The following is a 27,971-nucleotide window of genomic DNA, read 5'->3' on the forward strand; positions in this document are numbered from 1 at the left end:
CCTCAGTGTTAGGCAGGTGTTACGTAGGTGGTATGTAGGTGGTATGTAGGCGATAGATGTTCCACACAGAGGCCTCTTTTTTCTACCTTTTAGAAGTTATTTGTTAACCCAACTTGACACAAAAGAGTTTTGTGAAGGTTCAAGAATATGTATGAGCTCACAGTTCTGAAATGTGAACAGTCAGCGAGAGGAGAGGAGAGGTGACGCTGATCAATGGAGTAATTGTTATAAAGAGGGTAAGGTGACCCTCAGGTCAGGTGTGTGTGTGTGTGCGTGTGTGTGTGCATGCATGCGTGTGTGTTATGCTAAAATACCAAACATTCATTTTTTTCAGCCTCTCCAATTGAATTATTTACTTCTTTTGCCAATTTTACATTATTGAAGTCAAATAAAAATGGGTTTTAGAAGAAGAAGAAGAAGAAGAAGAAGATGGACCTTTATTAATCCCAGAGGGGGAAATTCAGTTTCCACTCCGTCGTACACACACATGCGTTTTTATACAGGTACATACAGTTCACACAGTACACACTTTTTACATCATGCACATACATATACAAATACACATTTTGTGATAGTTGATCCACAAATGGTCTTCAAATTGAATAGACTGAGCTTTAGCTACTTGGAGATTTGATACTATTTAGTATATCTTTTTTTTAATCAAAATTCTTAATTGATTTATAAAACTTTAAAAGAATAACCCTGAATTGCAGACACGCATGATGTTGAGATCTTCCTTCAAATGCTTAAATGCTGTTGAAACTCTCTTTTTGTTGACATGATGTCACCTCAGAATATGGTCTCTATCTTCAATTTTGTGAACATGTCTCTATACAGCTTTCTAAAACATCAATAGCAAACTGTTTTTCATAGAAATGTAGAGAATCCATGTGTGTATTCAGTATCCAGACAAAAATCTACAATATCATTATACATTTTGATTTTAATGAGAGCCGAGCTTCTTTTTTCTCACTTTGCGACTTTTCTTCCTCTATCAGTTTTCCTCTCTGAAGCCAGGCGTCTTTCTTTGTCCTGGTGGTATCCTAGGGAACAAAGAAATAATAAAAGCACAACAAGACAAAGCAAGCTGAGGAAACAAAAAGTGAAATTACAAAACTTGACCACAAATTAAGTTTGGGGACGCACTGACCACCACAGATGATTTATGCCACTATAAGAGTATTCGGGCGTGGATTTTTTATTTGATGACCTTTTTGTTGTGTGCTCTTTTGGCTGGATGTAAGTAGGAAACCATCTTTATCGGGGTAAATAAGCTCATTGTCCAAGCGGAAAGAAGGGCTTATTGCTTATGACAGGAAAATATATGAAATGCCTGTGGTTGATTTCAGAGGGGAGTGGATAATGAACCGACATTCAGTGTTTTTATTTGTCCAGACAGATGGAAAACAGAGAGAGAGACAACATTTAAGGGAGATTTAAGCCCACACAATCACTCCATTATCTGGCTGTAATTTGAAATGTGATGCATACACACTTAAAGGCTCCACACACTCAGCTTCAGATCAAATAGTATAAAAGAAGAACATTACGTGTGTTATCACTGCCTCTTCCTGACATGTCATGTCAATTAGCCACTCTTCCCTCCAATGTTTGTAGGCTGACTGACATCCTCACATCCAGACCCTAATCACACACCACAGCAAAGTCTGTAATTTCAACCCCACATTGAAAACACTGCGCTGGAGGCACCCAGTGCTTACTTAGCTCGGCTGTAACTCAAGGCAGACGTTGTTTGATTGGAAGAGTCTTCAAATCAATGCCTCTGGCAAGAGAAAACCAGCTGTGCACTCGCTAGCTGAGGTGCATGCTGTAATTTGGTATAAATAGCAGCATTTCAGGGAACATCATCCCTTAAATGCTGTTGACTTTGTTTCCCACACGTGCTTGAACTTCGACCCTGCCCAAAGCAGAAACCCCACTCATCACTACCATTTGAGGGGGATTAGGTTACTCGAAGCAGACTGCACTCTTTCCCTCTTATTTCTGAGCTTCAATTACTTGTTTGTCTCTGACTTGAGGTCTGGGTCCAGATGAGATGTTGGTGTAGCTCCAGTGACAGGAAATATGACAAAAATGAAGTTTCTACTATAATCTTTTCCATTTTGGGTCAATTAATCAGGTATTAAGAGGGTGCTGATTTCACACAGACTGTAAAGATGGATGTAGAGAAAATGTAGAGGAGTTAGATATAGATGCACATTCAACTACTGTGAAAAACAATGACGAAAATACTCTGTTACAAGTGAACATACTGCTTGCAAAATCTTACTAAAGTAAAAGTACATCGAATTTGCATAAAATATACCAAAGTAAAAGTACTTATCATGCAAAACGGCCCATTTCAGAATAATGTATATTATATTACTGGATTAGATGCAGTAATGTGTAAGCATCACTTCACTGTTGTTACATTTTATAAACAAAGTATCTAGTAACTAAATGAAATAAAGGTAGCGCAGTAAGAAGTATCCAAGATGTAGTAAAGTAGAAGTTTGAAGTTGCCTCAAATGGAAACATTCCAAGTACCTCAAAATTGTACTTAAATACAGTACTTTAGTGAATGTATTTCATCACATTGCACCAGTGCACATTAACACACAGTGCCTGCTCTGTGTTTGCACACGTGTCCTCAGTCATTCCTCATTCTCCTGTTTACAAGAAGCACTCTCTTTTTGTTTGTCTGTTTGTCTCTCCACCTCGCTGTCTCTCCGTTCCTCATGTCTTCACTGATTAGAGGCTGTCAGGGAAGATCTGAGGTCATATATTCTAACATCAAAAAGACCTCATGACGTGCTGCAGGCTGCCACTGTGTGCAAACTACAGCCGGGCAGCGGATGAGTTGTCACTGCTGACGTATCACAAAACGGACATCATCAGTTTCTATAGGATTGTTACTATATGCTCTGTAGTTGTTAAGTGAATGTGTAGGGAGTGGATTTATGTGTTGTCAGTTGTGTAAACAGAGTATTAATTTAAGTACTTTACTGAAGTACTTTTTTTAGATACTTTCACTATAGTTTACAGGGAACTATTGTAGTTTGGACTTTTCCACATTTATTTTACATCTATAGTTACAATTAACTTTTAAGACTTTTCCGATTGACAATGAAAACACATGATAAGCTTGGACCATTAAGAAACTAAATGCATTTTTACATTATTTTTTGCTTGTGACTTGAATGGAAAAAAAGCAATGACTGGCTTGGGCCCTATGTCCCATTTCATACAATAAGGTGTTCCACCAAAGCGGTATTAAACTTGTATAAAATCAATTAAAACACAAAAGGTCAGAGAAAAGTCTAAAATCTTAACACAAGAGTATTTAGCAGCACATTTTTGTGTCTTTATTCTATCTCTCCAAGAACTTTGAGATGTATATGTTTGATCCTTTTGAGGGGCCTTACCCTTACTTTAAAGCACTAGACTAAAGAATAAAAAATACTATCAAATGACTTCACCTTGAACAGCTCTAACAGTAAGACACATACTTCGCAAACTTTAAACCCATTGAACTGACAATACTTTTTAACTGCAGAATATAGCAGAACAGAACGGTATAGAATATGTCCTTAAAGAGGCACTATTAGGCTTTTTGCGGGGTTCCCTTTCCTGTAGTTTGTTATATAGGTTGTTGTGCATGTAAATGGTGTTATACGGCTAAAATCCGTAAAGGTAAAGCTCCTTCACTTAGATTATAAGGTGGTAAATGCATACTGCTGGTATTTATTAAGTCATTATATGCTTAGTTTAGGAATACAGGTGAACTTTCTCTGTTGAAATTAAAGAAGGCTCTTCTCGCTGAATGCACACATGCTCTAGATTTCAGCAGTGTGCAGGGGATGGACTGCTGCTTTAACGGAGGGAAATGGAAAAAGGAAAAAATATTGGCGTCGACAAGTGTTTTTTCCAATCTGACAGTGTAGCTGTAAAGTTTCGGGACTGGATATTCAATCAAAATGGAGTTGAAGATTTGAATGCGTCTCTCCTTACATAACAAAACATAACCCTTGTCATTGCACAATATATTCACAAAGAACTGTTTGAGTCTCAAATATTTGTCAGATTTTGCAGGTAGATTAAATACAGCATCTCTTGCACTTTCTCACTTTCTGTCTCCCTCGTGGGACATTAAGCATCAGCTGGTTGGCTTTTAAGAGCACTTCCACACCTTTAATTATAGGTCCCTGAAGGCACCATCAGTGAGGAGCTTCAGCAGGTGTGCTCTGACCTGCTGCAGAACCTCAACAAGAGCCGTTAGTGTTAAAGACAAACCTCAAACCTTCACCTCTGCTTCATCACAAGAGTCACCAGATGGATTTGAGTGCAGCCCCAGAAGTAGCTTCATGTTACTGTAAAACTATTGCTTACGCAGCAGTCTTGTTTTAAATCCACTCTCTATCATGGAGAAACACTCTGCTCTGTATATCATTACAGTGCATATGTGGTGTAAGATATTCTAAAATTAAGCATGTGGACTGGAACACTTCTCCACAGGTGTCACATCTTCTCCAGACAATAGAGGGTTGTTTTCTCTTCCAGTCAAGCACATTTCAGTGTGTGTGTGTGTGTGTGTGTGTGTGTGTGTGTGTGTGTGTGTGTGTGTGTGTGTGTGTGTGTGTGTGTGTGTGTGTGTGTGTGTGTGTGTGTGTGTGTGTGTGTGTGTGTGTGTGTGTGTGTGTGTGTGTGTGTGTGTGTGTGTGTGTGTGTGTGTGTGTGTGTGTGTGTGTGTGTGTGTGTGTGTGTGTGTGTGTGTGTGTGTGTGTGTGTGTGTGTGTGTGTGTGTGTGTTCTCAGATTTTACTGCTGTGTTTTTACATGGCTCCACCTGGGTCTGATTGGGTAATGTGATTTGGAGTTCACTCAGTCCCATAAAAATAAAATATCTGTGATGCTATGTTACAGCCTTCAGGGAGAATCAAGGGGATTTAATAGAAAACACATGGTTATAGATGGTTACGGTGCCCACACTGTATGGCAATCGGGCCCAGCACCAACAGTGCACATAAACACACACACACACACACCCTTATATACAGCATATACTGTATATGCAGTTTACTGTATAGCCATGAGGCCGGGGCATGATGTCTGGAGGAAGTACATTTGAGTAGGAATAGTTGTTGATATTATTTTAACTTTGTGCAAAAAAGAACCGCCTTTTCTTTTGCTTCTCATTTACCAAGCAGAATATTTGCCATAATTTATTGAAAATGTAACAGGGAAAATAACATTTTTCTAGTCATATTTGGGCCTCTAACTTCCCCATGTGCCACTGAACCGGGGATGTTGTGGTAAATCTGTATGGGTCTTTACCGCCTGACGCCTTAAAGCCCCACGCAATATATTTATGGCTCCAGCTTTATATATATTTTCACATTATATGTATTATTTTGTCATATGGATTGTATTTAGCTCAAAGCTCACCTGTGCTATCATAGATTCTGGTCGAGGTAAAAACCTACATTTTCTTTAAAACTGTTTGTCACAGCTGCAATGATGGAAAGGAGAATGTCTTGACAATAAATGCAGCTGTGACAAAACAGACTGATTGTTATTACATGTAAAGTACATGAGTTGTGGGTAGATTAAAAAGCAAGAATCTAAGATTTTGCTACAGGCTTCTAATTTGATCACAAGATGTTGAACTTGCATATCATCTTGTCACATTGTTATTTGAACTGTGTGAAATAATTGTAATTACATTTGAAGTCATAGAGTTTAACAGAAATGATGACCTGTGTTTGAGCTTTGTGATTATGAATTAAAAAGAAATTGCTACTTTTAACCTTTTGCTCCACTACATGTATTTTACAGATTTCATTACTAGTTACATTGCTGATTTAGATTATCAATACAAAATATAAATACATTATCATAAATTATTTTATTTGAACACATTATTGCATCAATAGTTGTAATTGTGATGTAACAATAATAAAAAATATACGGTGCTTAAATCTGCAAAACGCTTCTACTTTTGGAACTTAAAGTTTATTTTGTTGCTAGTACTTTTTTCTTTTACTTAAGTAAAACTTATTTTTACTTGTAACTGAGTATTTTTACACTGTAGTATTTCTACTTATAATTCAGTATTTCATTAAGTACTTCTTCCATCTCTGGTTATTAGTAACTTTGGACCTTTGGGCCTTCCTCCTTTCAGACAGTCTTTGGAGCGTTCAGTTTTTCTTAGTTATGGCCTTTCCTCTAAGAAGGGTGGAATAAGTGCTCAGATCTTTTATTTAGTAAAATTAGAAATACTATTATTTAGAAATACTCCATTAATTGAAAATGTTGCACAAGTACAGAAGTTTTATAAGCTATAACGGTATTTCAAGTATGAAAAGTAAAAAGTATTCAGTACATGCAAAATGGCACTTTTTTTTATTATCATCAACTACGTACGTGTCATATCATTTTGATGTTGAACATTGTCAAAGTTGTGCCCATTTTTTATCGATTACAGAACTGCATTTCTGTATATCATAAAAGCATATCATGTGTTTTCAGTTGTGTTTTATTAATGCAGTAAAGTAAATTACAATATACTAGGTGGGGTAAAGGTATGTGTAGCATAAAATGAAGATACTCAAGTAAAGTACTAATATGCCGAAACAGTACTTGAGCAAATACTAATATGTGGTCTAATGGGTGAATCTAAAATATATTGTAATTTGTCCCGACACTACAGTACCTGTATCTCTGTGTGTGTGAGCTCTGGGGGTTTCTGAGGGGAGTGTCTGACCTTCACCACTTCCTGAACGAGCAGAGAGGGAGCTGATATTTATGGGGTGCAGACTATTTTTCCTCCAGAAGTAGACGTTCAAGTCAATCGTCTATTCTGGAACATTCTACTCAAAGTTGACATAATCAACTGTGCTTGCTCCTATTAACATTTGGTGGTTAATAATAACCTATATTCACACAAAAGTCCAGTCAAAGAGTGTTTTTAATGTCTGTCGAGTCAGTATTGTTCTGATTATAAGCACTTTAACATATCTATGCTAAATCTAAACTCATACAGTATATCAGTCCCAAAGTGAGTAACTGACATGTTAGATATTGTGTTTAATGGGAAATGTCATGCCATAACTCCCACTGGTACAGTATATACAGTCGTTTGCCACCACATATGGTATCATTTACCACATATGGTTTTGTTTTCACACGTGATCCTCTGGGAGAAAGTAACAGTGCTGTAAACGGCTGTCATGCTATATAATATAGTAATGGAAAGATTTGAAGATATAGAAAAGTAGGTCTAACTTTAATATGTATACTAGTTTACTCAAATAGATTGCACCATGTAATGTACACATGCAGTTTGCATTATTTTAAGCCTACGTCCCCAGATAAACTGAAGTTATATGAAAGAAATACACAAATACTTTTTTTTCTTGTTCTTCTCTGCATCTTCTCACTTTGTTTCTAAAGGTTTGGATCTTCTCTCATGTGTCTAACACTGTGATTTAAGATTCATAAAGAAAATGTCCCTAGTATCTTTGAAATGTGTCAAACATGCTTCTCTACTTTAAGTTACCCTGTTATGATTTCCTAACACACTTTCAGCCCAAGTTTATTTTTGGTTCCTTTTCTGAAAGCTTTTCTAGATGTCAGTGGACCTGACTGTGGTTTGTTTTGATAAATGTGACCCTGGAGTGAGCTGCGTTTTGGTGTAGGCTTTCATGAAGGCTAGCTGTCTGAAAGATCTGCAATGAGAGTCGCTTTTGACTTTTTTCACGTCAGGATGAATTTAGAAAAAGACGGCTCTGTCTGAGGCTATATGTTCTCCGAAAAGGTCACTTTGTCACATTTACATATAGAGGTCATGTGATTTGTTGACCAAAATGTGACAATGTTTAGATACAAATGCAATACAATGCTAAAAAAAAATCGGGGAAAGAGAGTAAGGTAAGGTAAGGTAAGGTACGTTTATTTATATAGCACATTTCAGACGCAGAGGCAATTCAAAGTGCTTTACATGATCATTAACACATGATAGTAGAACAGAGAGGAACACAATAAATAAACATAATGGAATAACAGTTTAGTAGGCCTATCGAGCCACTTAGATACTTTGAGCTTAAAGCCTACAATGCATGCTAACATTGAGGATGATAACATACTGATGTTTAGCAGGTATAATGTTTGCTTACCATCTAGCTTAGCATGTGAGCATGCTAACTTTAGCTATGAAGCACAAAGGAACTAAGTGGTAGGCAGACACATCTCTCCTTCTCAGCCTTTCCCCCACATCTCTTCTCTGTTTGTGTCAGAGTGTCTGAAGTGAATGGTTTGTTAGCAGCCTTTTGTAAACTCCTCCAGAAGTAGGTGAACCTAGTTTATCTGGTCTCAATGGTTACAAAAGAGAGCATTCAGAAAAGTGAAATCCAACCCAAAACTGTTCATGTCTGCTGGTCGTTGCTGAATGATCAGCAGTAAAACACCAGGCATAATGAATATGGAATGATTTATTTTTCTAGAAAAGGAACTAGCCTTACTTCAGCCTCATTCCCACAGTGTGTGCCTCTGGGTGCTGAAAGACAACCGTATCTCTCTCTGCTCTGACATACAGGTGGGGAAGGTTTCTGCATCTCCTGCTTTTTCCTACTTTTTCTCTCAGGAGCTCTGAGAATAATTTCCCCTCTGAAGGGTTTGTGCAGCTGGTCCTCCGTCTCAAATCCCCCCATCTCTCCCTTTTTTTACTGTTACTTCCCATGGTTTCAGTTCAGTAAAATCTGTGTTACTGCAAGGTGTAGGCGTCTAAATACATTTGAAAGAGCAATGTCCTATTTTCACACATTAAGTTGCACTATACGTGTCAGTAAAAGGTCACATTTGGAGGGTTTCTGTGGGAAAAAACAACATTTTGAGGAAAGGAAAAGCATATCAAATACATTGCTTTGGACATTTTCGAGATTAATGAATAGAAAGTTGAATTTCCATCCTTCAGATGATGAAAATGCTTTTATAAGCAGTTTTTCCTAAAAAGTACTAAATATCTCTGAATGCGAAAAAGGATAATTCCTGGAGTAGACACTTTCGGAAAACCGAGATACGACATGAATATGTTTTTCCTCTGAGAGAAGTTTCCAGAGCTGTGAACCTGTGTCTGTTACTTTAGTCCTGCTAAAACTGATTTGACTATAGCAGAGGCTAGTGTGGCGGAATAACAGCTGTTTACTTCACACAGGTATTGAGAACACAGCTGGATCCAAAGGAGGTGCGATACAACTGATGGACAGGAAATACATTTTCCATATTTTAATAATCACTAAGCCATGACCATTTAGACAGTTTCTGATGTTAAACTTACTGTACACTCAACTAAACAAATTCTCAAAGTACAACAGTATAAACAATGACTTTAATCTCATATATGCAGCTTTAACTCTGAGGATACAAACATACATGTATGTCTTTTATCCAAAGCAACTTACATACACTATTTTAATCATCTCAAAATGCAGCTGAAGCTTTTAGGAGTTTTATTATTACTTTTAGATACATTGCTTTGATTTTGTCATGGTCTAGAGACAGTGTGGGAGAATTTCAACCTGTTGGTGAAAAATATGATAATTCATCCTCTGGGAACAATGGATGTTGATGCTATATTTCATGATAATAGTTTTGGATATAATCTATTTTGGAAGACGGAGAGACTGAGCTACATCGAGCGTGCTTTAGCAAATGGTGATCACTGTTTTGAAATGTTGAGTGGTTTGCAGTAAATGGGCTAAAACATGCAAACACGCCATTATGGTCCTGTGAGAGTCTCCAAACGTTGAACCAAAGGTCAGTCTTCTTCCACGAAACAGCACAAGCAGCCTTTACATACATTTTTCTTCAGCACATGGTAAACACATGTTTTACTTCTTAATGCACACAAGCCATCAGGTGTTTGTGTTTCATTAGCCATGAAAAGCTGAGAGGAGTTAAGCTTAGTAAAGGCGTCTCAGTGGGAAGTGGCTGTAATCTGAAGCAGCAGGAAATGGAAGTAAAAAAAGCAATGAGATTATGTGTTGAGGGCACAATGAAAGAGGCAAGTCAGACCTTAATTTGTGTCACAAAATTCAGTGGGTGGACCATCAAGTCTGGCCGCACGACATTAGTTTAGGGTTGTTTTTACAGGATTACTTTTAAGGCAAAGCATTTGGCTCTGAAATCAAATGACTTTGGAGAATGCATTTTTGTCCACAGGCCCTATACTTGGAAAAAACATAAACCATAAATATAAAAATAAATCATATTTCCAAATGCACATGCCCAATCACTGCAGCCAGACGATGTGGAAAGCTGAGGAAATTGTTTGGAAATATCAGGTATCTTTATCAAATCCAGCCAGCTGGTCATAAATAGAGAACATTTTGACATGAGCTCAAAAACAACAAGTCTGGATTTGTTTCCAAGGGGCAGAATTCAGCATGTGTAAACCTGCACTTCATATATGTCATATCTTCACAGAGGTTAACAGAAGAGTTAGCAAACAAATAGATAGATAACCCATGTTATGTTACAAGCAATAAGAGAAAAACAAAGATGATTTTAGAGGAATAATTATGTATTATAATACTGCTCAGTCACTGACAGCGGATTGGACAGTATTTGAATGAAGGCCTGTAGTGTTACTCCCGGCTGCTGATCCTTGTGTTATTTCAACAGGGAAACGTCAGGAAAATGTTGTTTTTGGGTGGTGACGAAGACCAGGATACGTCTGATACACACAGACATTGATGTCTCTGTGTGAACATTCCCACAGTACCCTGGTAGTTTTGTTTTTTGTCATGTTTAATTGGCTTTAGATAACCCTGCTTTGTAGTATTTACATAGGAGTTGTAGCACAGGATACAAAACCATTAGATAGTGGACAAAAAAAACCTGCAAGCAATTGGAAAACCTCTAGATATCTTTATACTAACACAAAAGTGTCTCAGTTGCTGAACAGATGTGTTACATAAGACACAATTAACCTGGTGTAAACAATAAAACGTATATAACAGAGACTTTGAGCAGCAGTAAATGGGCCCCTGCTGGTTTCTGCAAGTAGTAAACTCTGTCACAGTCAGAGAGCAACACTGAGGTGTTTAAAGAGGACATATTAGGCTCTTTTTCAGGTTCATATTCGTATTTAGTGTCTCTACTCTGACATGTCTCCATGCTTTAATGTTCAAAAAGCTCTTTATTTTGTCTCATACTGCCTGTGCTGCAGCACCTCTTTTCACCCTCTGTCTGAAACCAGAGCCCAGTCTGCTCTGATTGGTTAGCTGGCAGGCTCTGTTTTGATTGGTCAACCGCTTACAGATGACCCTCCCCTTAGCCTTCCATCCATCCATCCATCTTCTCCCGCTTATCCGTGGTCGGGTCGCGGAGGTAGAAGTTCCAGCAGAGAGCCCCAAACGTTCCTTTCCCTGGCCACATCAACCAGCTCTGACTGGGGGATCCCAAGGCGCTCCCAGGCCAGCGAAGAGATAGAATCCCTCCACCTGGTCCTAGGTCTACCCCTCGGTCTCCTCCCAGCTGGACGTGCCTGGAACACCTCCCTAGGGAGGCGCCCAGGTGGCATCCTTACTAGGTGCCCGAACCACCTCAACTGGCTCCTTTCGACGCGAAGGAGGAGCGGTTCAACTCCGAGTCCCTCCCGGGTGACTGAACTTCTCACCTTATCCCTAAGGGAGACACCCGCCACCCTGCGGAGAAAACCCATCTCGGCCGCTTGTATCCGCAATCTCGTTCTTTCGGTCATGACCCATCCTTCATGACCATAGGTGAGGGTAGGAACGAAAATGGCCCGGTAGACGGAGAGCTTTGCCTTCTGGCTCAGCTCCCTTTTCGTTACAACGTTGCGGTAAAGCGACTGCAATGCCGCTCCCGCTGCTCCGATTCTCCGGCCCATCTCACGCTCCATTGTACCCTCACTCGAGAACAAGACCCCGAGATACTTGAACTCCTTCACTTGGGGTAAGGACTCATTCCCTACTTGGAGTGGACAGTCCATCGGTTTCCTGCTGAGAACCATGGCCTCAGATTTGGAGGTGCTGATCCTCATCCCAGCCGCTTCACACTCGGTTGCGAACCGATCCAGTGAGTGCTGAAGGTCGCAGACCGATGAAGCCATTAGAACCACATCATCTGCAAAAAGCAGTGGTGCAATCCTTAATCCACCAAACTGCAGACCCCCTCCCCCCCCGACTACACCTCGAAATCCTATCCATGTATATTACAAACAGGATTGGTGACAAAGCGCAGCCCTGGCGGAGGCCAACCCTCACCGGAAATGGGTCCGACTTACTGCCGAGGACACGGACACAGCTCTCGCTTTGGGAGTACAGAGATTGGATGGCCCTGAGTAGAGACCCCCTCACCCCATACTCCTGCAGCACCTCCCACAGTAGCTCCCTGGGAACCCGGTCATACGCCTTCTCCAAATATACAAAACACATGTAGACTGGATAAGCGTACTCCCAGGCCCCCTCCAGGATCCTTGCGAGAGTAAAAAGCTGATCCGTCGTTCCACGACCAGGACGGAATCCGCATTGTTCCTCCTCAATCTGTGGTTCGACAATCGGCCTGACCCTCCTTTCGAGTACCTTAGAGTAAACTTTCCCGGGGAGGCTGAGTAGTGTGAAGCCTCTATAATTGGCACACACCCTCTGATCCCCCTTTTTGAAAAGGGGAACCACCACCCCGGTCTGCCACTCCTTCGGTACTGTTTCCGACTTCCAACGTTGATGAGACGTGTCAACCATGACAGTCCCTCAACACCCAGAGCCTTCAGCATTTCTGGGCGGATCTCATCCACCCCCGGGGCTTTGCCACTGTGGAGTTGCTTGACTACCTCAGTGACCTCCCCCCGGGAGATTGGTGTTGATCCCCCGTCATACTCCAGCTCTGCCTCTACCATAGAGGGCGGAGTTGTCGGGTTCAGGAGTTCCTCAAAGTGTTCCTTCCAACGCCCTAACACTCCATCAGTTGAGGTCAACAGCGTCCCATCCTTACTGTACACAGCTTGGATAGTTCCCTGCTTCCCCCTCCTGAGGTGTCGGACAGTTTTCCAGAACAACTTTGGTGCCACCCGAAAGTCCTTTTCCATGGCTTCTCCGAACTTCTCCCACACCCGCTGCTTTGCCTCGGCCACGGCTGAGGCTGCTGCCCTTCGGGCCTGTCGGTTCCTTGCAACTGCCTCGGGATTCCCCCGGGATAACATATCCCTGAAGGCCTCCTTCTTCAGTCGGACGGCTTCCCTGACCACTGGTGTCCACCAGGAAGTTTGAGGGTTACCGCCCCTTGAGGCACCTAAGACCTTGAGACCACAGCTCCCCGCCACGGCTTCGGCAATAGAGGCTTTGAGCACCGCCCACTATGGTTCAATGTCCCCCGCCTCCACAGGGATGCCCGAAAAGCTCCGCCGAAGGTGTGAGTTGAAGGCCTCCTGAACTTGGGCCTCCTCCAGACATTCCCAGTTCACCCGCACTACACGTTTGGGTTTACCAGGTCTGTCCAGAGGCTTCCCCCGCCACTCGACCCAACTCACCACCAGATGGTGATCAGTTGACAACTCCGCCCCTCTCTTTACCCGAGTGTCCAAAACATACGGCCTCAGGTCCGATGAAATCGATCATGGACCTTCTGCCTAGGGTGCTCTGGTACCACGTACACTTATGAGCATCCTTATGTTCAAACATGGTGTTTGTTATGGCCAATCCATGACTAGCACAGAAGTCCAGTAACAAACCACCACTCCGGTTCAGATCAGGGAGGCCGTTCCTCCCAATCACGCCCCTCCAAGTGTCTCCATCATTGCCCACATGTGCGTTGAAGTCTCCCAGCAAGATTAAAGAGTCCCCTTCAGGAGCCCCATACAGGACTCTTTCCAGGGTCTCCAAGAAGGCCGAATACTCTGAACTGATGTTTGGTGCATAAGCACATACAACAGTCAGAGTTTTCCCCCCCATAACCCACAGGCGTAGGGAGGCGACCCTCTCGTCCACTGGGGTAAACTCCAACAAAGAAGCACCCAACTGGGGGCTTGTGAGTATCCCCACACCCGCCCGGCGCCTCACACCTTGGAGCGTTAGCCAATAGAAGCGCGAACTTTACATAGTGATGTCATTATGTACTGTTATTAAACAAAGGAGTCCAATGGAAGCGTTTCAGGCAGGGGGGGATTTGGGATTTTAGCCTTTGCCGACCATTTATATGCACAAAAACCTATATAACACACTACAGGAAAGGAAAACCCCAAAAAGTATAACAGGGCTTCTTGTGAAGCAAACTAAGTGGAAGCTGTTTTGATAATGTTGGTGACTATACACATGAGATGTTCCTTAGGGTGTATGCAGGTCATTCTTACTCGGTTTTTTCTTAACTCTACTTTTGTGAAAGTAAATGTTTTGCTGTGTTGTTGGACTAAGTGGTCAGTTTGGTTGTTGGAGGCGGCTGGTTGGCGCTGCGTCCCTTCGGCTGAAGTCATGTCTGTGACTCAGTGTCTCTACTTCTCTTTCTCTCCTTCATTCATAATTAATTTATTCATAATTTGTTCCTTTAATTACTTTGTCATGTGTCAAATAATGAGGCTTCATTTTAATTACATATGAACTATTCTTTCTTGTATGGTTATTATTAAAATATCTCCACTGTTAGAATTTAATAGGCCGTCTCTCATAGAGTGATAAAGCACTAAATAAATGGAAAATTCAGATTGGTGGCAATTACTGTGCCTTTTATTGTGTGGAATAAAAAAGCGTGCTTCCAATTAAACTCCTACTTTCCTCTTGTATATGCAAACAAATGTGTGGTTCCCATGAACACAGAGGAGTGAGGAGAAAATAAAGTGTTCCTCTTGCCAACAAACTGAGATATCTCTCACTGTTTTAGCCTTTCAGTCAAACTTGATAATAAACCATTCTTCACACATGTCTGTAACCTGTTGTTTCCATCTTGTCTTTCAGATTGTAGGCCTGTCTCTGTGCATGTGTTTGGGATGAAGCACCTGTGGGACGTCCACTTCCTCCTCCTCATCCTCCTCTACCTGTTAGCAGCCGTCACATCACAGGTCAACCCAGGTCTGTGCTGAAACTGCATCTTATATTTCTCTGCGCTACGATTTAGGTGTTTGTCTTCAAGTCTCCAGCTGCAATGAGCTCATATTTAAGAGTTTGTGAGTACTGTAAAATTGGTTTTGTGTCCAGTCCAGACTGTGACTGATTCAGTTTTTGGATAAGTGCTGCTTTGTGGGAGCCATGTGGTCCCCTAGCCTCTTTGATCCCAGCATGCACGCCTTTCTCCAGCTCTCCCTCCACTGCACGGGTGGTTTGTGTGATGTCAATTTCATTTTTAACAAGGAAATAGAGTAGCAACATTTGGTGGGCAGAGACAGAGTTGAAATTGTAGAAATGACAGAAAATATTTGCCAGTAAAAACCCTGTTTATGACTTCAGTCTCAAAGCTTCTGTCATCACGCTGAGCTTTCTTCATTGCTGAAAGGATAATAAATGTGATGGGCTCAATGGTAATTAATGATGGTTTTGTCAGAAAGGTTCAACACAGAGGTCACACTGACCAAACTCTGCCAAGCAATGTTTAAAAAAAGAGAAATAACAGTGGAAAAAACTTCCCATCACTTCCACATCCTCCCGCCTCAATCCACCCCCACTTGTACATACAAAGTCAAACTTATGACATATTCTTCACTGTTATCCTCTAAACACAACTTCTTTTTGAAAGTGTAAACAAGCAAGAGGTCTTGATGAGAGCATGAGGGTTTTCTCAGTCAACAGTGCTGAAGAGAAATTACATTTTTCAAACCAAAAACAAAACAAACAAAAAGTGATGTTAAACATTAGTTGTTTTCCAGAACGTCCCCTAAATCATTTTTTATTTTCACAGAGTGAGCTGCACAGACAGACATGAACACACAAATCAGTTTTTGCAACACACAAACACATTTGTTCTTTGTGCCAAAGCTAACAGAATAAAAGAGAGCGGAGAGTTTTATATGGAGTTTTAAAAAAGCGAGGAAAGACATGGAGAGGGTGAGTGAGATAGAGATCATAGAGCGCGTTTATAGAAAGAGTTTCAAGTAAAACACTGTGTGCACGCTGTGGTTACTTTCATGCATATGTCTGCTTACACATAAGCCTATATATTAATAGCTACATGTCTGTCCCATTTAACCAGATGGGAATGCAACTTTGGATGCTGGAAACATTTTCCTCAGAATCTTGCACCATTTTGAACTCGGCAAAAACTTTTAACAGTGGATAGTTTCTGAGGCATATTCTCAAATACACTTAAGTATTTCTGTGTTAGATCCTTGTGGGAGTGACTTTCTTTACTTGTCTCTCTTTTAACTGTGTGTGTGTGTGTGTGTGTGTGTGTGTGTGTGTGTGTGTGTGTGTGTGTGTGTGTGTGTGTGTGTGTGTGTGTGTGTGTGTGTGTGTGTGTGTGTGTGTGTGTGTGTGTGTGTGTGTGTGTGTGTGTGTGTGTGTGTGTGTGTGTGTGTGTGTGTGTGTGTGTGTGTGTGTGTGTGTGTGTGTGTGTGTGTATGTGTACTGTATGTGTACTGTGTGTGTGTGTGTGTGTGTGTGTGTGTGTGTGTGTGTGTGTGTGTATATATCCACATGCATACTGTGGATCCAGCTATCCCACTGGAGTCTGTGGCTAATGCATACCAGACATTCTGACAGCAGGAAAGTCCATTCACTTAGGCTCTGTCTTTCTCTCCAGTGTGTGTGTGTTTTCGAGTATTTGACCACTCATACTGTAAGTCATGGAAAGCTCTGTTTGTGAATCTGATCATTGTCAAAGTTCAACAAGTTCTGAATTCAAGACAAAGTTTTGTATCCATTATCTGAACCAAGGGATTTCCTCACTCGAAAACCACCAGCGAATATTTAAAAAAAAATCACCTCCAGGGTCACAAAAAGCTTGAAACTCAACCTGCTCTGATATATGGAAGCAGGATACATCCACCTATAATTCTGTCGAAAGCTTTAGTTCTGCTGCATTGAGAAGAGGGTCATTTTTCCACAGCCTGGAAATATTCATGGCTGAATTTAGTAGAGCTGAGATGTTGAGTGGTGCCAACTTTCCCCTGTTTAAAATTCCCCAGCAATGAAGTTATACCATCCCTGTCTTTCCCATTTTACTCGTGAGTGGGCGAACTTTATTTCACTGTGGAGGGGGAGGAGGTGTGGACATGAGCAGAGGAACAGAGGCCATGGCAGAGCAGCCACAAATCAAGCAGTATTATTATTGTGTGGGCTTTTCTCCTCTCGATGTTTACAGTAAACATTGAGTCAATAAATTAAAGGATTAGGACTTTCATCAAAATCACATGTCACTGTTTTAACTTTAGTTTTGTCACACTTTTGAAACTCATGCTACTACTAAGGTTTCAGCATGTCACTAATACATATTTTAACGCCAGAGTTTCTGCTTGTTTAGAAACAACTCTGAAACAATCGTGATTCAAGAATGGTCTGAAAGATTATCTGTCCGAAATATCCTGTAGTATGAGAGGTTTTATGAAAGGACATAATATTAATGTCACCAACTGGATTGGAGTCCCCTCGATTAAGATAATAACATCCCACAAATGTGTGTCACAAACACATAAACTCAATATAAAGCATTTTTTTAATAATTTGAAAAAGGTATGGGCTAGGTTTGAGAGAAAGGAGAGAGTAAACCAAAACAGTAAAATGGTGGATCGTGAAACCACTCACAGGGTGAAAAGATGTGCTGCAGCACAGACAGTATGAGGACAATAAAGACCTTTTGCATGTAAACATGTCACAGCAGAGGCACAAAAGACTTATATTTCCACTTTTTGCTACCAGGTTGCCATAGTGTAATTGATGTTATGAAGTACTTTTATAAATAGGACACCAGAACGGGCTTTGACGGACCGTTGTGAACATCAACGTGTGTGTGTGTGTGTGTGTGTGTGTGCGTGCATGTGTATTTGAAGCCAGCAGTTGGACAGCAAACACTGCAGAACAGACCTGCCTTTCAGTCCTCGGGTGCAGTAAAAATCAAGAGGTGAGAGAGAGAGTTGGTCTATCACTCCCTCACCTCTCTCTCCCTCTCTCCACCACACAAGGCTGGTATTTTTCCACCTTTTTCCTGGGTTGATATTTTTAGACGCTGTGGCTAAATGTTAAACCTGAAGGCTGCCCGTGGTGGTGTGTGTGTGTGTGTGTGTGTGTGTGTGTGTCTGTGTGTGTGTGTGTCTGTGTGTGTGTGTGTGTGTGTGTGTGTGTGTGTGTGTGTGTGTGTGTGTGTGTGTGTGTGTGTGTGTGTGTGTGTGTGTGTGTGTGTGTGTGTGTGTGTGTGTGTGTGTGTGTGTGTGTGTGTGTGTGTGTGTGTGTGTGTGTGTGTGTCCAAAGCAACACACTCGCCTGCCCCCATAGCTCACCCCTGGGGTCACCTCTGAGTGGGTCGGGTAGATAAATAAACACAGCGAAAACCAACATTTGGAAGAGCGGTCACACATCCGGCTCCATATAATGACGCCGTCTCTCTGACTCTCTCGAGGATGTGGTTAAAGTATCTGATAATGACTCCTATTTTCATCAATTATGTCCAAGGCGATTGCTAAATGTTTTCCCCAACTAGTGATGTTGCATTGTTTGTGTGTGTTTCACTGTAATTTTATGATTTTTTGTTTTATTTTCTCGGTTACTTTCCCCCATTTCAGAGTAGAGAAAAAAGTGAGGGAGCCTATGCAACAAAGATCCCAAGGCCAAAATTGAACCTGGGTTTTATGGCAACTCAGCTACCAAAGCACTCCAATTTTCCATAGAATAATGACACCATTTATTTAAGGCTGGGTATCATTTAGAAAACAGTACCAAAACCAGTACCCTTCATCTGCTACAGGTACCAGTTGAGTTTTTGATCCTCTACTTTACTCAATACAATACAAAGGTGAAAGACACTCATCACCATCCAAATGATTTTTACAGAAATTCATATCAAATGGAAGTATTATTTGCAGATTTTCAAACATTTTCATTAAATATACTCAACTGCACAACACTACGGTATGTAAGGGTTAGAAAGGCTGCATTAGTGGGCCAATCACATGTCACATTAAATTGAAGAACATTTGTGGTGATTGGCTGTGAGCAAACCCACAAAAATTCAAATCAAATACAGCTATCGTTAAACTGTAGATGTTCTTTTCAGTCAAAAACCCTAACCCCACCCTTTTCACACAATCATGCAGCATTTAAATCAAGATTTATTTGAGTTTTGCCAACATTTCATCCCAATGTGGAGACAGTAGGCGTAAAAGAAGCGAGGCTGCAATGAAGTCCTCTCTTTCTTTGTCTCGATGTCTGTTCGCCCTCTTTACCTCTGTGTGAATAGCTCATGTGCTGCTTTCCTGGCTTTCTAAAGGAGGCAAGAGCGCCAACCACCTAAAACCCCCGAAACCTCAGGAACACGCTGCACCAAGGACAAATACAACATTTCAGCTACTTGATGCCAGTGATTATCATCCCAGCTTCTGCATTTTTTGTTTTAACATTGATGTGCCTTGTCATCTTATCCTGCGCCTGATTAGATTTGAAATAATGTATTGGATATCTCTGCTGTTTCTCTTGAAGCCGGTTGTGTTATACTTCATCTATCATACATGCAGTTTGAGCACCGCACCTATCATTAAAAAAATACTTTAAAAAAGATGCAGCCAAGGATACCGCTAATATGCTGAGAATGTGAGAAGACGCTTTCTGTTGGTGTGGTCTGCTTATAGGAGAGAAATAGGAGTGGAGGGGTGTCAATATTTCTGTTATTAGCTATACAGTGGAGAGGGCAGCATGCAGCAGAGGTCAGAAAGGACAAGATGCAGTGAGAAAAGTGGAGGCGAGTGTAGACATCTGGAAGAGTTTTTGTTTGTTCCTCCTGTAAGCTGTCACTGTGTCACTGCCAAGACGAGGCCTGAATGCGTGTGTGTGGTTGCCTCCATGGTTTTGTGTGCACACAGACAGTCATGTGAGCAGAGTATCAGGTCATCGGTCCCAAACCTCCAGGGGATTTTCACATCTTGACTTTTGAGCAAATATTTGGAGGAGATCAAGAAAGAGAAGAAGGGAGAATCACAGAGAGAGAAAAAGAGGGAGAAGGCCTTGAACCTCGAGCTCTGCTGTTGCTGGCATCTTCTCAAAGGCTTTTCTGAGAGACAAGGGGCCAGGCTAACAGTCAGTCCTCCTTTAACTTCCGCCTCTTTTTTCCCCTGAAAGCCAACGCTCTCACATATGCAGAAATTACGTTTTCTAAAGGCTCTTTTATCCATAAATGAGGCAGTCACATCCTGCTAGGTGGATCTATCAATGTTAGGCCAAGAAAACACGATCAACCCGACCCTCTGCACATTATCACGCTTATTACACAACTTCCTACTAAATAAACCAACGACTTGATTCACTATATTGAAAAAAAAGGATTTTATTGATTTAAAAATGAAAAAATAGTAGTTCCACGGCTGGAACTGCAGTGATTTTTTTCAGTTTCCTGTTACTGTCCAAGTACTTCCATTAACCAGTCTTTAAACACAGAGCTCATTCTCGTCATATTATTTTTTACATGGCTCATACCGTGTTCCCATTAGTGTTTACTTCCTGTCTCTCTTCTCTGATGTCCAGCGCTCTGTCTTTTGACTTCTTTACTTATCTCTCTCTTTTTCTCTTTTACTGATGGATGAAAACTAATGTTTGTCATCTACAGCTAATGTTACATTTACCAGACTTCTTTCTGCAGATTGATTTGACTGCACATAGTCCCTTGAAACCTCCTTAGCAGCGGTATGATAGCGAGAATTAACATTGAATAAATAATAATTAAATGGACCAAAGTCAACAGAATTCAACTAAGCCGTGCAAAAAAGGTAGATAGCACACAATGAAAAATCACCCTTCGTTTTTGCTTTTGGAAACACCCTGAACAAGTTGATTCATTCAGAACCTTGTAAAATTTAATAGATACCATGTTGGCTGGGTCACGCTCAGTTTGACACTAGCTAGCTGACTCTAAATGCAATTAATCTTTTCGAAATCCCGCTGTTAGGTTTTATCACCTTTCGCCACTGAATGGGACAAATGAAAAGAGAGAGGGGTGAGACCACACAGGAGGAGTGAGGCGAGACGTGAGGGGGAGGACGGGCATGCAGGAAACAGAGGGCATACTGCGTCTATTGACCGCACAGTGGGGGCGTGATGGGCTCAAACCTGCCAGCTTCACCACACACACACACACACACACACACACACACACACACACACACACACACACACACACACACACAGTAACTAACTCCTGTGCATGTGGTTGATGCCACGGTGTTTGGACTGGCAGAAACACCGAATGGATCCAGCTTATTATTTCAAAAAGGCAACCTTGATTTGAGTGTGAGGAGTGTGTAGTAGCTTGGATATATATGTGTGTGTGTGTGCAGGCCTCTCACATCACCACGCCACACCTTCATACAACACCATCCATCACATTTTGCAGGTTTCCTGACAGGACCTGAGGTTTAAGTGGTTCTGTCTTAAAAATGTCTGGTGAATGTTGGAGGCCGGTTTCAAATTTTCAACGCCGTCCAGCGCTGTGGTTTTTCTGAGAGAAGTGAGGGTGAGTCGCGTGTTTCAGGGTGTGATAATTCTCGTAGACTTAAATACCATGAGTGGAAAGAATATCCTGCTTAAATACAGACACTGTTACAGATTTAGGCAAGTCGAGTAAATATAAAGAGGGAGCTATTTTAAATTGTTGTATAAATAAACCTTAAACTGTAAAACTATTTGCCAAATGCAGCAGATAAAAACGTACAATATTTCCATCTGAAAAGGGGTACAGTTGCAGAAAAAGTTACTTTAAAATGGGCAAAACTTAGTTATCATGAACCACTTCCAAACAGATTCAGTAAAACTTGGAAGCAATCTTTCTAAAAATCATTCTTACAAGTTGCTTGGAGGGAAAAGAAAAATCAGAGTAAATATTATTTGTAATATCTTCCTGAAAGATTAGGCAATATAATGGCCTAATCTTAGGGGTTACTGTCATTTCTGGGCTTTCCAAAACGACATACTTGTCATCAAAAATGGACTCACAGTAACGGCCCGTCCACACAGCGGCGTTGAAAGCTTCTTCCAACGCTTCTGCCCATTCACTTTGAATGGGGTGACGTCACTTTTCGCCGAACTGCATTGTGGGAAGCAGGGCGGAGCTTTCCTGGCGTTTCAGGCTGTAAAAGTTGAGCAATGTTCAACTTTTGAAGCTTCTGAAGCTTTCGGTGGAAGCGTCAGCCAATCAAATCATATGCCAGTACAAGCTCTAGCCAATCAAACCGCTGCTTGTGTGTCAGGGGCGGGAGATTCATGTGATTGGTTGTTGGTCGAGCTTCAGACACGCCCGCCGGCAAGCTTTTTCCAAAGCCGCTGTGTGGACGGGCCGTAAGTTAGAATAGCCAGCTATTGACCACTGGTAAAGCACCGGTAAACAAAAAAAGCTACTCATTAACAACATCGCCACTAATTACTCACTTCCCTCTCTACAATACAGGATGGGTGTTTCTAAACAAACATCAGGGTACTGTTTTGACCTTATTTCTTCTTTAAAGAGGCCCTATTATGCTTTTTGGGGTTTTCCCTTTCCTGTAGTATGTTATATATGTCCTCTTTAATCAAACGTGTTGTTGTGTTTCAGGTGTGTGTCGGTATCCTCTGGGCATGTCTGGAGGGAAGATACAGGACGAGGACATCTCTGCCTCCAGCCAGTGGTCCGAATCCACAGCTGCTAGACATGGCAGGTAGGTTTTACACACACACAAACACACACATATGTACTGTATAGACACACACACACACACACACACACACACACATACACATACACATACACATACACATACACATACACATACACACACACACACACACACACACACACACACACACACGTGCTTCATGGTTTGTTTAACCTGATAATGAGTTAGTGTGTGTGTGGGTGGCTTATCCTTCAAGGTGCCTGTTTATTTGCAGTAAGCCACAAACTGGGGTTCTACTTACAGCCACATCATTAAGGAGGTGTGTGTGTGTGTGTGTGTGTGTGTGTGTGTGTGTGTGTGTGTGTGTGTGTGTGTGTGTGTGTGTGTGTGTGTGTGTGTGTGTGTGTGTGTGTGTGTGTGTGTGTGTGTGTGTGTGTGTGTGTGTGTGTGTGTGTGTGTGTGTGTGTGTGTGTGTGTGTGTGTGTGTGTGTGTAGATTAACTTGGGTGGCCTTCAGTGAGTATCAGTATAATGATGTTATACACTTTCCCCATCCATCTGGCCGTGTGTTCCGTCTCGACTCACTCTTAAGTCCCCTTCCCAAAATGAACACTTTAAGATGAATTTACGGCGCAGATGTTTTTATAACCGGCTTTAAGTCCTGAAATCCACAACCGCACTCACTTTAACTTTCCTCTCACCTTTTCCCCTCCATTCTGTCATAATTTTTCTTCCAGCTTTCTTCCCCTGCTGTAATTCTAATATGAACATCCACCCTCCTTTTCTCTCAGGTTGGACTTTGAGGAGGGCGATGGCGCTTGGTGTCCAGAGATAACAGTGGAGCCAGACAGCCTGAAGGAGTTTCTCCAGATCGACCTGCGCTCGCTCCACTTCATCACCCTCGTGGGCACCCAGGGGCGTCACGCGGGCGGCATCGGAAACGAGTTCTCCCAGATGTACAAGATTAAGTACAGCCGCGATGGAAGCCGCTGGATCTCGTGGAGAAACAGGCAGGGCAAGCAGGTGAGTCCTATCAGTCAGTGCTTCACATATATGCAGGTAATCCTGGCTTTCATATCACTCTTTAATCAATTTGACCTTTAAAACAAACTTCTGATAAACATGCCACCGTGTACTGATACTCATCATCCGCCCAATGCTTTTATAGCCTGTCATTGTTTTTGCCTTCTATCACTGTGTTTATGGTCGCAATAGAGATAGTTAATTCTTCACTACCTATAAATGATATGAGGAGGTCATGATTCATTCTTAATCATTAGGGAGCTTCTGCATGAGGTCAAGGTGTGTTTGTGTGTTTGTCCTCCTGCAGGTGATTGAAGGAAACAGGAACGCGTACGACATCGTGCTGAAGGACCTCGAGCCCCCAATCATCGCTCGCTTCGTCCGCTTCATGCCCGTCACCGATCACTCCATGAACGTCTGCATGAGAGTGGAGCTCTACGGCTGTGAATGGCTGGGTAAGAGGAGGAAAGGAAAATATATAAAAAGACAGGAGATTAAAACGATTATAAGTGAGCAAAGATGACACCTGAGCCCCAGTCTTTACCTTTGAGCCCATAAAGATATGACATTACATGTCACTTGTTAGACGCTTTTATCCAAAGCGACTTACATACTCAATACTGTGGACAATCCCCACAGGAGCAATTTGGGGTGAAGTGTCTTGCCCAGGGACACAACGACATGCTGACTGCAGTGGGGTTTGAACCTGTGCCCACCTGATCCGAACACCAACGCACAAACCACTGCACCACACGCCTCCCTATATATAAGGGATCAGCTGATTGTCTATCCCCTTTACAGCTTTATACATTACACTTTCATTTCTAGATTTCCCAGAAACATAAGCGTTACTTTATCAATATAACACAGGACAAAGAAATAAAATAAGAATACATACAAAATGTATGAATAGAAACAATAATAATAATCTTTCTCCTGACTACATATTGAATCACCTTTTTAAAGTTACGGAGATTTATTTGAAACATACAGCATTTTGATAACATTTTTGAACAAACAGCACAATAACCCATAGGGTCCCAAAAGTTGCGTTGTGTGTAAAGCGCTCTAAAGCTGAAAACTGAAATGAACCCATGCCGACAAATATTGTGATATTCAGCGAGTAACGAAGTGAGTGATGATTACAAAAATGTTGCATGCTTTGGTAAGTTTATTTGAGTACAAAGGAATAAGGAAGTTGGTAGCTTTTTAGGTATTATCAGAAAACCACATGAAATAGAAAATGTCATATGATTTTGGGTATAGAAACCTGGTGAAAATGAAACTTCAATCAAAGCAGAAGAGAAGGGACAAAAACTGTCAATGGTGTAAAAGCGTGGCGTAAGTTTTGAGAAAAGCAAACTTCTTTATTCCCTAAAAGCTGAAGCTTTGAGGGGCAGATTGTCAGTCCAATACTAGTGTCCCCAGGCCCTCTAATCAACTTTTCTTCATACTGTCTGAAAACATCACATAGTTTGCATATTCTGTATATGTATATCATGCACTTAAAGGTGGGGTATGTCATTTATTTCAGAAACACTTTTTGTTATATTCCATGGAATGTTCTTAACATCCCGATAGCAATGAATATATTAAATGCTTTGACAATAAATACATAAAAAGAATTCATCTGTGGAAGCCGTGGCGCTGTAAAAAGCACGACCAATCATCTGAGCCGGCCCGGCTAAAATAACTGGATGGCCTACCTGCCTGTCAGCCTTCCATCTGTGCACAAACTTATCTCGTGCCCTCATTGGTCATGTGCGCGTTCGTGTGTGTTGGAGGAGGGGCTCTGTAAGGAAGTGGCAGATTTTTCATGTATTTTTCATGTATTTTCAAGTTCTAGCGCACACAAGCTGGTTTCTCCAAAATTACCTACCCCACCTTTAATGGAAAAATTATACCTTTTCTCTGTGCATCATTTTGTAAATATATGTCGCCGTAGATATCTTTAAAAACATAATTTCCTCCACGGTTTCGAAGAATAAAAACCTTCTTTGGGTCAACATAGTAATTTCCTTGCACAGCATAGGGAATGATGGACTCATTGTAAATATCATTTTAGCAATTTTCTTTGCTCTACAGATGGTCTCGTGTCGTACAACGCTCCAGCAGGAGAACAGATGAACTTGCCGATTCATCCTGCGTCTCTCAACGACTCTGTCTATGATGGAGCGGTCATCCACAGGTGTGTGTGTGTGTGTGTGGTGTGTGTGTGTGTGTGTGTGTGTGTGTGTGTGTGTGTGTGTGTGTGTGTGTGTGTGTGTGTGTGTGTGTGTGTGGTGTGTGTGTGTGTGTGTGTGTGTGTGTGTTGTGTGTGTGTGTGTGTGTGTGTGTGTGTGTGTGTGGTGTGTGTGTGTGTGTGTTTATTATTCCATACTTCCTCTTTCACACACCACTGCACTGCTTCATCATTGCTCTCATTCTGCGTCAGTGCGTTTTCCCCTCACATTGTTGATGCCCTGTCTCCATGGTGAAAGCAAAGAGACAGGCGTTGGTGGGTCACTGTGGTTTTCTTAGTTAGGCAATACCTCATAGGAATGACTGAGTCAACCCTCTTTATCAAGTTTAGACACTGGATCAAATTAATCACACTTTTTTTGACAGAAGTGTTTACATTATAGCATTGTGAATAACACAAACACAATAAGGCCTCCTTCTTTCTGAGGTGGCAACAGGGCATAGGGAAAATAAAATGGCCTTTATTGCAACATCAGAGCCAGCAGGAATTGGTTTTACAATGCTGCCATCTAGTGGTAAATGATAGCACCAAGCATTTTTCTCAATTTAGATTTTTCAATTTCAATTCAGAGCATTATATAAATAAGGCATTGCACATGACTGAATATTGAAATAAGCTTGAAAATAGACATAAACAGTAAATATACAGTAATTATTGTTGCATAAATGTATATGTTGCCTGTTACTGCTGTACATATTTAAGGTTGCTTTTTATAGTTTTGGGTCTACAGTGATTCATCATATTCTATCAATATTACCAAGCATGGCTAACACTGACAGATAAAGCACAACTTTTTAGAGTCCAGAATGACAGTAGTGAAGTAGAAGAGAGCCTGAAAATGGAATACTCAAGTAAAGTATGAGTACCTTAAAGGGGACCTATCATGCAAAATGCACTTTTGTACGTCTTTTACACATGAATATGTGTCCCCGGTGTTCCAGGGAACTCACCAAGTGTCAGAAAACACAACCCTCTCTATTTTCCTCCATACCCAAATCTCTAAAAAAGGGGCTGCAACGGATCTGATAAAAACTGATCCAGATTTGAACACTGTCCTGACGTCAGGACGGTGGCGCTACGGCTATTGGGCCAACTCCACCAATCAGGAGGAGACAGTCACGGCATTGCCGTTCGAAAGCGCTGGAGACGCTGTAGTACATATGCCAGGCCTCTAGATGGTGATGTTCTCACAGAATCAGCCCTTGCAAAAACAGAGCTAACATTTTTCAAATTGAGCGAAATGAGGCATGGCTAAAATGCATGATCTGTTTGGTATTTTGAAAAAAAAAAAGGTATAAATATGCCTTATATAGGTATGGTCCTACACTATATTATTAAAATATAGCATGATAGGTCCACTTTAAATGTAAAACTAAGTACAGTAATTGAGTAAATGCACTTAGTCCCACTGTTGTATTTTATGCATCTCTTTTAACCTTCCCTTGTTTCTCAGTATGACGGAGGGCTTGGGCCAGCTGACTGATGGAGTGTGTGGCCTGGATGACTTCACACTCAGTCACGTCTACAATGTCTGGCCCGGATATGACTACGTGGGTTGGACCAACGAGAGCTTCCCCAGTGGATATGTTGAAATCATGTTTGAGTTTGACCGCATACGCAACTTCACTACCATGAAGGTGAGGATCCTGAACATACAAGTTTACATCTTTCATCAGAAGTAAAAGTCTCCCCACATGTGGCTTTAACTTCTTCTTCTCTAAAACGGATTGCAAACATCTTTAAGGTGCATACTGCCACCTACTGTACAAGAGTGAAACGTCGTGTCATTTCAACATTTTAGACATTCATGTATAGATCAACATTTTAGATTTGCCTAAGAAACCCTGTGTCACCTGAGAAAGTAAATAGAGCCTTACTGATGGTTGTGATGTGCAGACCGGTTTTTACAGTATGCATTT

At 41.4% G+C, this 27,971-nt stretch overlaps 1 protein-coding gene across 2 annotated transcripts in view; it reads left to right on the plus strand.

Moving 5' to 3' along the window:
• ddr2a (discoidin domain receptor tyrosine kinase 2a) overlaps positions 1-27,971 on the plus strand; it is a 35,435-nt gene that overhangs the window by 957 nt on the left and 6,507 nt on the right. For both annotated transcript variants that reach the window (XM_034147347.1, XM_034147348.1), the window contains exons 2-7: positions 14,966-15,079; positions 22,728-22,830; positions 23,579-23,810; positions 24,118-24,265; positions 25,896-25,998; positions 27,506-27,689. In XM_034147347.1, coding sequence (XP_034003238.1) covers positions 14,998-15,079; positions 22,728-22,830; positions 23,579-23,810; positions 24,118-24,265; positions 25,896-25,998; positions 27,506-27,689 — 852 coding nt within the window. In that variant the 5' untranslated portion in view covers positions 14,966-14,997. The remainder of the gene's footprint in view (positions 1-14,965; positions 15,080-22,727; positions 22,831-23,578; positions 23,811-24,117; positions 24,266-25,895; positions 25,999-27,505; positions 27,690-27,971) is intronic.

Source organism: Trematomus bernacchii, unplaced genomic scaffold (assembly GCF_902827165.1).
Source record: "Trematomus bernacchii unplaced genomic scaffold, fTreBer1.1, whole genome shotgun sequence".
NCBI lineage: Eukaryota > Metazoa > Chordata > Actinopteri > Perciformes > Nototheniidae > Trematomus > Trematomus bernacchii.